General features: G+C 32.6%; 1 protein-coding gene across 5 annotated transcripts in view; it reads right to left on the reverse strand.

Annotated features, from left to right (window-relative positions):
* LOC132131985 (lysine-specific demethylase 4B-like) overlaps positions 1-12,608 on the reverse strand; it is a 52,438-nt gene that overhangs the window by 7,376 nt on the left and 32,454 nt on the right. For all 5 annotated transcript variants that reach the window (XM_059544190.1, XM_059544187.1, XM_059544188.1 and 2 more), the window contains exons 13-17: positions 7,803-7,981; positions 7,441-7,642; positions 2,792-2,868; positions 2,605-2,660; positions 2,416-2,524 (exon numbers count right to left, since the gene is read on the reverse strand). In XM_059544190.1, the coding sequence (XP_059400173.1) occupies positions 2,416-2,524; positions 2,605-2,660; positions 2,792-2,868; positions 7,441-7,642; positions 7,803-7,981 (623 nt within the window). The remainder of the gene's footprint in view (positions 1-2,415; positions 2,525-2,604; positions 2,661-2,791; positions 2,869-7,440; positions 7,643-7,802; positions 7,982-12,608) is intronic.

Raw genomic sequence — 12,608 nt, forward strand, 5'->3', positions numbered from 1 at the left:
TAATAAAGTGAACACAAACAGTCCGTTTTGTTTTCACATGGACTTATTTTTTTGTGGACTTATTGGAGTTTGTGGAACGAGACTGTATTTACAAATAAAAGCAGCATTTTTCTAACATCCTCTAAAAAAAAAACATTTTGTGTCTGTTCATCCACGTCTCTATCCTCTTCTCCTCCATTTCTGCATAAACCGCCTCCAAACACACACACACACACACACACACACACAGAGGGATATCGACAGGAATAAAAATTCTTTATTAAATTGTCAATACTTCATTTCAGCCTCCTGTGGCCAAGCGGCCGTAATGTACAACGGCCTTTTGATGAGGCGCCAGCTCGGAAATATTTCATCGGCCGGTGAAAGCCTCTGATTTAGCATTCGCCAGGGATTGATTGCCAGACAGGCCAATGGACAGGGCAAGGGAAAAGAAAATACATGATTTACGAGCATCAAGCTCTCAGTTATTCATTCATACATCAAGAGCCGGTGTCTGTTTTGTGTCATGGCGAGCAGGAAGATAAAGCGGCCTCCTTTTGTGTCTGGAAACCAAACACTTGCTAATGGCGACTGGTAGAGCAAGTCAACCGTATGAACCGTACGAGAGGGTTGTGTGGCTCTACGAAGCATGTTTTACATGTAATCATGTGCTGAAGCTGCCTGCGGTTGTGTATTTGTCGGCATAAATGCATTGACCAGCGTTCAGACATGCAGAGGAGGAGAAAACCTGCCTATTTAATCAATGCAGCTCATTTAGCACAGTGAGGAACGACACCTGATTATTCAGCCATTGCTCATCATTAATAATGCATCATATATCCTCTGAGAAAGAGAGAGAGAGAAACAACAAAACATGAAAATACAAATGAAAGAAAAACTGAGTAAAGAAAGAGTGAAATGAAAAAGGCAAAAGGAAGAAACTAAATGAACAAAAAAATAAATCTTTAAAAAACACGAAATAATGAACGCATTAATAAAAAAAAAAAGCCAAAAAGAAAAAATATCAATGAAAGAATTAAAACAATGATTGAAACAAGGGAGAAATTAAAGAACGATTGAAAAAAAGCACAAAAATTAGAGAAATGGAGAACAAACGATTAACCAAAGAAATTACCTAAAAAATTAAAAAGAAATATACCATGAAAGAATGGAAAGAAGAAAACAAAATAAAGTATAAAATAATGAAAAAACAAGCACCCATACAAAAAAACTGAAAGAAAAAACAAAATCTTAATTAGAAATAAAATTAAACTTGAATAACAAAATTTTTTTGTTAAGAACAAATAAATAGAAAAAAATAGAGAAACTAATTAGAAAAAAAGCATAAATGAAAGATTTAAAAAGAAATGATGGAAAGAAACAGAAATAGTGAATAAAAAGAAACTAAACTAAAACTAAAACAAAAGTATTAAAATACCAACAAAAGACCAAATAGAATGAAACGATCTAAGAAAAAAACTAAAACAAAAGTCCTTTAGGAAAAAGAATAAACAAATGAAAGCGAAGAGAAAACAATACAAAATATAAATTAAATTTAAGTAAAAAGAACTAGAAATAGAAACATTAAAGAAAAAAACAATGTATGCTAGAACGGAAGAAAGAGACCAAACAAAAGAATGAACAAAAAATTTACTAATTAAACAAATATAAAAACAAAAAATTTAACAAGTTTAAACAAATAAAATAAATAAAAAAAAATGAAACAGAATCATCAAAATGAACAAAAGAGAAAAAAAATCGTAAGAAAATACAATAAATTAAACAAATTAAACAAACTGATTAGTAGTGAACAAAAAACCAAAAGCACAAATGAAACGGAACAAACAAGTGAACAAGCGAAAAATTTACAAAACAAAATGAAAAAAAAAAAGTACAAAACAGCGAAAAAGATAAACAACGTAAGAAAAAACAAACACAAGGATTGAAAAACTAAGGTGCAACAAACTAATAAAGTAATGAACAAAAGCACAAATGAAACGGAACAAACAAATGAACGAATGAAAATATACGAATAAAAATGAAAAAAGTAAAAAAGAAAAAAAAACAGCGAAAAAGAAAACCAATATAACAAAAAACTACTAAAAAGGAATGAAAAACAGAAATACAAAAAACGAATTAGTAACGAACAAAAAAAAAAAAAAGGCACAAATGAAACGGACCAAAGAAAAAATGTCCGAATCAACTAAAAACTAAAAAGCAAATAATGAAAGAAATATTTTTTTAAAGTAAGAAAAATAAAGCTACAATAAAAAACTAAAGAACGAAAGGGAAAAGCAAGAAACAAATGCACAAACACAAAAATGTAAAAGACGAACAACGAGCGCAAACGAGCAAATTAACAATCAGAGAGATCTCCATTTTAAAACATTACGCGGTAAAACAACGAAGAGGACTGTGGTTTCACCGCCGACTTACCAAACTCTTCCTGGTGTCGGGGACAGCCGTCACGTCCACAGGCTCTCGCTCCACAGCGTTAACGAAACGAGCCTCGGCTACAGCGATGGCGCAGATCACGTGAACCCACCTGCGGACGGGACACCAAACACATGAACAGATGCCGCGAATCTCCTCGCGATATGAGAGAAACAGTTCGAGATGTTAGACCTGTCATCTGTGGTTTTTTTCAAAGCTCCTCCTCTTAAACTGCACAAACAGCAGCCCTGCGACGAATACACAACTCTAATCATGGACCGAATCAATTTAACGCAACCGTAAATGTGCCATATAGAGGTTCAACGTACACAATTTTTAATATCAATGATTTTAACTGATCTACGTTTGCGATACTTACCGCTGTCCATTCGGCCGCAGTGCACCGAGAACACATCCAGCCCTCTTGTTTCGTTTCGGGATTTACGCCGTAACAACCTGACGGAAACGAGAACAGACACTTAGCTGTCTATGAACCAAACTGATAAAAAATGTACGTTCGTATTTAATTATTAAACAGACCGTGTATTTATTAATTATTGTATTATTAAAGAAAACAATACAAAATTTAAATACAATTTTAGTAAAAAGAACAAAAGAAAACAATGAATGCAGATATGAAAGAACAGAAATAACGGAAGAAAGAGAGAACAAACAAAAGAATGAATGAAAAATTTACCAATTAACTAAAACAAATATAAAAACAAAAAAACGTAAACAAATTAAAGAAATTAAAAACAAATTTAACAAAGGATGAACCAAAAAAAAAAAAAAAAATTACAAATGAACAAAAAAGAAAAACAATGTTAGTAAATACAATAAATGAAACAAATTATACAAACTGAGTAGTAATGAACAAAAAAACAAAAGCTGAAATGAAACTAAGAAATGAACAAGCGAAAAATGTACGGACTAAAATGAAAAAAGTAAAAAAAGAAAAGGATAGAAAAACTAAATTGCAACAAACTAATTAGTAATGAACAAAAGCACAGATGAAACAGAACACACAAATGAACGAATGAAAAAACTTATGAACTAAAATGAAAGGTAAAAAAAGAACAAAATGGCGAAAAAGAAAAATAACGCAAGTTATTAAATTATTCACCAATGTATGTTATGTACTAAGATAAGATCTGTAATTTAGAGCAAAGCAAGAACGAGCAAAAAAGCGAAACAAAAACAGATGAGCTAAAAAAGTTAAAATGCATATTTGAAACAAAAGCAAACAAAACAAACAAAAAAAATTATGGGAGCAAAATTTAATAAAAGAAATAAAGAATGAAGGATAAAGTCATTGGAAAAAATAACAAAACCAACAAATGAATGAACGAAATAAGTAAAAGCTAAAATATTTGAATATATTGTGTATGATTAAATAGTTAAATGTTTTTTCGTGGAAATATTTTTTAATACATTAAAATCTTAACTTTCTAAAAAGTTTAATGAACAAGAAACTGAACAAACGAAAATTTTACAAATGGAAAAACAATACAAATGAGCAAAAAACTAACAAATTAATAAAAAAAGTACAACCTAATGAGAAACTATAACAAACAACAATCAACAAAAACTAAGAATAAGAACAAAGGCATACAATTAAATACACAAAAGAGAATAAACGAACTAATTAATGAAAAATAGTAAAATCAAACAAAACTACAATATATTAAGTAAACTGTTTAAGATTCACTAGTCTACGTTATTAAAAAAAAAAAAACTTTGTAATTTTTCATTAAAAACAACTATCAACCTATGTTAAATATTAAATAATGAAAAGATGAAAGAAAATAAGCAAAAACTAACAAGGTCATTAAAACAAATCAAACGAACAACGAATTAATGAAAAAACTAAAAAGGACAACATATTAAACAGTGTAAGATTCACTAATGTATGTTACTTAAAAAAATCATGTAGGCGGGGTCAAACAATACTTTAAATTCAATTATATCGCAATTTATAAAATCCAGAATATTGACATTTGGTTGGAAACACATTGTTAAACATGTCGCAAGGCCGTTTCAAGTCATCAATCGTCAAAAATATGTAACATCTTTTTAGTTTTCAGCCCATGTTCAGGCAAGCCATTTCCAACAGCGCTGCTTGTGAGTTCAAGTGTACGAGCGCTTAGGAAAAACCCAAAATAGCATGCAGAAATGAGGAGGCAAAGAAAGCGTTAACTAACAAGCTGTCAATCACTTCACGGACTCTTTTTCAAGCCTTTGGAAAGCAAACAAGCTGGAGATGCTGTTGTTGTTACTCTTGGGTTAATTTGGGTCGGTGGCCCGCTGTCGTCTCTGTAAGAGGAAGTCAAGGGAATCTGGGTGTTTAAAACACCTCCAGAGAGCCGCGGGATCTACTTTCAGCAGGAAACTCACGGTGTGGAGACAGTTAATGAAAGTGAGAAGCCACCAGAGGTCAAAATGTGGTGGTCTTAAAATAGTAAAGGGGTTTTGATACAGTAAAATCTCTATCATATATGGCCTTGAAGAATAAAATGATAAAAGACATGATTTTTCTTTCAAATAATTGCAAAAATAAAAATGGATATTATTATTATTATTTTATTGAAACTATATAAGAAAACATAAACAGAAGAAATAAGAACAGACAAATAAAAATAAACTAAAAATAAAATAAGTAAAGAACTGGAGATGAAAAAGATAAATTATAAGAAGATTGTACAAAAATAGCATAAACAAAAGAACCAACAAAAACAAACAAAATATTTGTTATACACACACACACTCACTCATTAATAATAATAGCTATTATTATTATTATTAATAATAGTTTACTATTAATATTTTAAAAAGAACAAATGAAAGAAAACAGTTAAAGAAAACACAATGCAATAAATTAATGAAAAAAAATGACAAAAAAAAAACTCAAATTAAATGCAAATAAAATGAGAATAACAAAAGGAAAAAAATTTAATTGATTAAATTAAATCAATTAAATGACAAAAAGACAAAAAAGTATAGGAAAAAAGCAGAAACCAAAGAACAAACAAAACAAAAGATAGGTACATGTATATAATTACATAAAATATAACAATAATACTAAAATATTATAATTATAAAAAAAAAGAAAAACAAACAGAATGCAAAAGTATGAAACAGAAAGAATTTACAACTGACAAAACAAAGAAAAAAAAATCTGAATAAACCAAAGAGAAAAAAAGCTAAAACAAAAAACAAAAAGGAAAACAATTATACAAAAAACTAAACAACAAAAAAAAAAATGCACAAAAAAACCCCCGAAGAAAATAACTATATTTACAAGAACATAATAATAATAATTATTAATACTAATATTTATATTCTTATTATTGTTCCAGTCTTAATAATAAGAGTTGTCATAATCAACACTTCCACTAATTAACACACTATAACCGTAGGCTGCTAACAGTCCTCGATGCAGTAATATATAACCGAGCTGCATCTCAATCAAACGTGGGTCATCAGGTGAGCTTTACGAGCCAGAAATATCAGTTTTCTTTCAGAGAGCTTGAGAAGAGCTGACAGCAGCACAGGTAAAATATGAGCAAGTACTCTTCTGACGATTGGAATCAGTCTGACAGAGCGAAAGCAGAGAGCGACGGTAAAGTGATTAGCGCTGCTAAAAGCAGAGCAAGATCGCACTTCATAAATCCAAACAACTCGCTGTAATCAACTCTCAAACTTATGTATCCCAACGTTTGTTAGCACGCTGACATAAATCCGTCGCTCTTTTGCAATAAAATATAATCATATCATCAGCCGATTGGAAATATCACGGCCGGATGCTTCTGGAAAACACAAAAACATCAAGAAAACTGAAATGGTTTGGTCTAGACTGTCATTTTTTAACCCAGATGCTGGTGTCCATCTCGACAAACGGCTAATTGGCTAACTGCGTGGCTTAGACTAGCGGCGTGGAGAGAAACCCCTCGAAACGAGAGACTTTCTCCTCTTCGGGAGGTTTTTTTCTGTGCTCTTCTGCGTTGGGTTCAGCCTGACTGACGGTAAATTGGCTCTCGAGGCCCTTCCACCAGATAAAGACTGAATCAAGGGCGTTTATTAGCACAAGCAGACTGAAAAATGCAGATTGGTGTGAAGGAGGCAAACAAACAACTGGAGATACAGATGTAGACGTGAAAGACGGGACAGATTTTGATGTAAACTATTTCCTTTTTAAGAAACTACTGCAACACCAATGGTCTGAAACTACATTCATTAAATAAGGAACAAATGAAAGGCACTTTTGGATAGATGTTAGCTATATTTTGACTAACACATATGATAATAGACTAAATATATTATGAATAATTATTTGTATTATTTATTATACATTTTATAAATAAATGGACATGTCCAATGAAGCCACTTTATATAAAAATAATAAAAAAAATAATAATAATAAATAAAAAATATTGTTCATTATCATTTTTATTACATTTTACAGAAAAAAGGTTGTTTGTCTAAATAAAGCTATATATAATTAATAAAAAAAAAAAAATTAACAGCTTGTTTGAAAAATTTAATTATATTTATATATATTATAATATTAAAATGTATTCACATTTTTATAAATAAATGTATTTGTTCTTAATAATAAATGCATATATTAAATAAAATAAATAAATAATAATATTTATATCCTTTTTAGAAACTAGCAAAACAATTTTTTAGTTCAAAATCACTCCAGTTGGTTCTTAATCTTAAGGATTTTTAAGGGTTGTTATATATACATATATATGTGAGTGTGTGTGTGTGTGTGTGTGTGTGTTTGTGTGTCCAAGCTATATATACATAAAGTATTAAACAAACAATTCATAGTCATTCTAGTTACTTTCTAGTATGAACTTAAGACAGTAAGGCATGCGGTAATGAGTTGAAGGCATCCATCGAGCACATTTGTATAAATGAATGGTTAAACAGCAGCACAGTGTTCTGTGTGAATCGGCTCTTATCATGACATCAAAGCCATCTGTGGATCATAAGAAGCGCATGTGAGGTGTGTGAGCTCACTTGTGTGGACTTGTAGACCGCAGCAGCCACACGACAGCAGGACACTGGTGCCGTCGTCACCGATGTGAGAGTTCGACGGCAGCGGCTCTGTGTTTTCAGCTCCTGCGCTGAAGCACATCTCTGGAACCAGCGGACGGGTGCGACAGCCGACCCGGGACACCAGACCAGACATGTCCGAGAGGTGGAAGGGGTCCTTAAGAGGCTAAAAACACACAACCACATGAGAGAGAAGAACATACTAAACCACAGAGAAACGTACAAGGAAATTAATCGGGTCCAAAGAAGCTTAGAAGTGAACCAGATTTTGTGCTGATAGCCAAAAGTCTCTTTTAGTGGTTTGATAGTGCTGTACAGTGCATTACCTGTGTGTACGGACAGAAGAGCGTGCAGACGGCGCAGTGCGGCTCAATGGTAGCCATCGCAGCATTGAACTGTTTCTCGGCCAGGAAGTTTGGCAAACGGTTCTGCCACAGCGCGCTCTCCTCAGACTTCTTGGCCTCCGGCTGAACGTCGCCACCTACAGGCAGCCCAGAGTACAGCTCTACAAAAACACACAGAGACGATACACGCAAGAGTTACTCTTCAGAAGAGATACACAATACAACAATCACTGTACAAAACTAGATAAGATAGAGCGACAGAATGATAGAACGATAGAACAACAGACAGACACGGATAGAGCGATAGAGTGACAGACAGACAGAATGATAGAATAATAGATAGAAAGATAGTTAGCATCAGAACGATAGAGCGACAGACATAATGATAGATAGAACAATAGATAGATAGCATCAGAAAGATAGAGTGACATACAGATAGAATGATAGAACAAACAAACGAACGATAGATAGAGTGACAGAATGATAGAATGATAGAGCAACAGACAGACAGATAGAGCGACAGAATGATAGAACAATAGAGCGACAGACAGACAGACAGAAAGATAGAGCGACATACAGATAGAATGATAGAACAAACAAACGAACGATAGATAGAGTGACAGAATGATAGAACGATAGAGCAACAGACAGACAGATAGAGCGACAGAATGATAGAACAATAGAGCGACAGACAGACAGAGACAGATAGAGCGACAGAATGATAGAACGATAGATAGATTGAACAATAGATAGATAGAGCATCAGAATGATAGAACGAACGATAGAAAGATAGAGCGACAGAATGATAGAGCGACAGATAGAATGATAGAACTATAGAGTGATAGACAGAGCGACAGAATGATAGAACGATAGAGCGACAGACAGACAGATAAAATGATAGAATGATAGAATGAAAGAGACAGTGACAGAATGATAGAACAATAAAGCGACACCCAGACAGTGGCAGAAAGACAGACAGACAGATAGATCGAGCGACGGAATGATAGAACAATAGAGCGACAGAAAGACAGACAGATAGAGCGACAGAATGATAGAACGATAGATAGATAGAACAATAGATAGAGAGCATCAGAATGATAGAACGATAGAGCGACAGATAGAATGATAGAACAACGAAAGATAGAAAGATAGAGCGACAGACAGATAGAATGATAGAACTATAGAGTGATAGATAGATAGATAGATAGAGAGTGACAGAATGATAGAACGATAGAGCGACAGACAGACAGATAAAATGATAGAACGATAGAATGAAAGAGACCGTGACAGAATGATAGAACAATAAAGCGACACCCAGACAGTGGCAGAAAGACAGACAGACAGATAGATAGAGTGACAGAATGATAGAACGATAGATAGATAGAACAATAGATAGAGAGCATCAGAATGATAGAACGATAGAGCGACAGATAGAATGATAGAACAACGAAAGATAGAAAGATAGAGCGACAGACAGATAGAATGATAGAACTATAGAGTGATAGATAGATAGATAGATAGAGAGTGACAGAATGATAGAACGATAGAGCGACAGACAGACAGATAAAATGATAGAACGATAGAATGAAAGAGACCGTGACAGAATGATAGAACAATAAAGCGACACCCAGACAGTGGCAGAAAGACAGACAGACAGATAGATAGAGCGTCAGAAAGATAGAACGACAGAGTGACAGACAGATAGAATGATAGAACTATAGAACGTTAGATAGAGAGCGACAGAATGATAGAATGATAGAGCGACAAACGGACAGATAGAATGATAGAATGAAAGACAGATAAGAGTGCCAGAATTATAGAACAATAGAGTGAGAGACAGACAGACAGATATATAGATAGATAGACAAAATATATCGATAAAAGGACAGTTGGCAGTAAAGTGTGCTGAAGCTAAATAAGAAGAACTTTAATATGATTCTCTCTCATAAACACTAAAATACACATTTTAGAGGTTAAAGAATCATATAAAAGTGAAACATGGCTCAGTATGAGTGCTGTCCTCTTTCTCTGAGCCATGACTCAACAGACAGCAGCTTTGATGCCCCTCTGTCCTGTATTTTGCCCCCTACAGTGACAGCAGGTGGTGAGGATTTACAGCTGTCTGTCTGTTCATAACACACGGCACAGACAAATCAATAACCGTCTTTCAGCCGTCCGTCTTATAAAGCGCTGATTGTTTGTGGCTGCTTTCTCTCATACTTTATTGCTTTTGCTCTTTGTGCTCGCGAGTGCACACTTTCACAACAAACAAACACAAAAAACAACATCTTGACATCAAACAAGAACGCTCTGAAATAAAATGAAATGTTCTAAAAACATTCATATATATTGTAGAAACATATCTAACTTTTAACAACTTTATCCTCAGATATCAGACATTAATCTAGGATGCCAAGTTGCTTCTGTTCTCCAGAGCTACATGTGAAAACAATATTGCAATATTTCTCTTAGTACCCTATGAAAACAAAAATACAACATTGCTGTTTTCATAATAATATTATGTACATAATATTGTAATTTAATAACATGCATTGTCATAAATTGAGCCTCATTTCAGAAACACTAAATCATTTATAAACTTTTTTTGTATAACTTTCTTGCTTAAATTTTTCACTATTTCAACAATTAAAAAAAAACATTCATTAACATACTTTTACGAAGTTTATGAAGTCGTAAATTTCATTTATGAAACACAAGAAAAAAATCTAATAAAATATCTCTTATTTAAATGTGAAAATTTACTCAAGATGGTTTTCACAAGCAATTCTGTGAACCTCATTCAATTTTATGATTTTACAATTTTATCGTATACATAAGAACCAAACATACACTTTTTTTTTACCATTTTAATGATTGTCATTTATGAAACTTGCAAAACAAAATACGGGTTTTTCTTTTTTGGTAAAAATATTCTAACATAATTCAACAATTTCTGAAATAATGGTTTTACTAATGTCATTTGATTTTTCTGTGGACATTATTACAAACTGCATTAAAAAAAAACGCAACACGTAATTTAAGAATATCTTTGCAAACAATTTAATGATTTTACGACCATCATTGCTAACGCAAACAAAACCTTAAAACTATTCTAAAGCAAATTCAACAATTTAAGCAAGAAATGATTTACGAATGTCATTCGATTCGATGGACATTATTATGAACGGCATAAAAAAAAAAAACACACACACAAGCACCACATATAATTTGAGAATATTTTTACAAACAATTTAAGGATTTTATGACTGACTTTGCTAACACAATGTAAGAAAGAGGAGCACCACAAATTCAGGTAAACCTTTTGTTCGTTATTTTCTGTTAAATTGCCAGATTCAGTTTACACACATTTTACGCATGTTGCACGAACATCATTTGATTTTTCGTACATTATTCTAAATGTAATTTTTTAAACATTCCAAAAACAAGTTTTTTGTGAATGGCTTTTTAAGAAGGTCATCGCACTGAACATTGCCAGGCAGTACAGCGGGCCATATATTTTCGACCAAAAACCATAAATGCCATTTTCATCCGATAGTTTCCGGTGCATCCTTAAAGAATGCTTTTACAAATTTTACAGACATTATAAACCGCATCAAAAGTGTCATTTAATGATCAAATTTCCTTACAAACATCATTTGAATTTTTTGTACGGAATTTAAAATTAATTATTGCATTTCTGTGCATGCAAGAATGTCTTCATTAACAAATTTACATCATTTTTTCATCATATACAAATTTATCATCTGATTTTAAGAACGTTATTATGAAAACTTCTGCATTAACCCTATGATGCGTACGATCACACCGGTGCGTCACGTGATCAACTGCTAAATTCAAATCTGCTTACACGCTTTTCCTGGCACTGAGCCAAAGATGGACACGCTCAGCCTTTGTCATATTATCACAACTTAAGTGTTTTCAACCACATAATGTTTATTTTAGGTTTCAGACATTTCAATACACAAAAGTACTTGGAAAATTGCAGATTAATGTCTATAGAAGTGGTGTTAAACTACCAAATATATTTACTTACAATTATTTGAAAATCGGAATTTCAGATATTTCATAATATAGTTAACATATGTGATTTTGTTTTTATAAAAAGTAAAATTTAAACTCAATACATGTCTTATACACAGCTATTGTAGCTGTGGTGTGTTTTGTGACAAGCATGACGCATTGCCATGAAAACGATAAGGATACATTCTAATATAACTATAACTATATAATAACTATATAATATAAAAACTCACGCTTGATGATTCAGCACGAGCTGAAAAGGTTAAATGGTTTTACAAACATTCGGTTTTTCATGGATATTACTAGAGATAGCATTTAAAGTACACATAAAACCTGTTAATTAACAATAGCTTAATGAACAACTAAAATATACAATTACGAACAACCTTCCGAACAATTTTGTTTTCCGCACATTACTTCAGATGTAATTTTTTATTCTTGATGCATGCAAAAATGGTTTTTATGAACAAAGGAACATCATTACGAAATTACGATGAAACATAAAACAAATGCATGGCGAATGTTTGTAAATCTGTTCTAGCGTAAAATGTTGCACTGAAACTTTAAGTGAAAATTAATGTTTTTGAAGAACAATTCACACAGGAACCTGCTTGTGTTTCATGAATGAGGCCCAAAAAATTAATAGTAAAATTCCAGGGGAAATTTTATAATTAAAGTATATTGCGCTTAACGTTTATCGTTGATGATGTCATGAATGCATTACTTGAATTCAAAGGTACAGCACGC

The sequence above is a fragment of the Carassius carassius genome, chromosome 48 (assembly GCF_963082965.1).
Source record: "Carassius carassius chromosome 48, fCarCar2.1, whole genome shotgun sequence".
In the NCBI taxonomy this organism is placed as follows: Eukaryota; Metazoa; Chordata; class Actinopteri; order Cypriniformes; family Cyprinidae; genus Carassius; species Carassius carassius.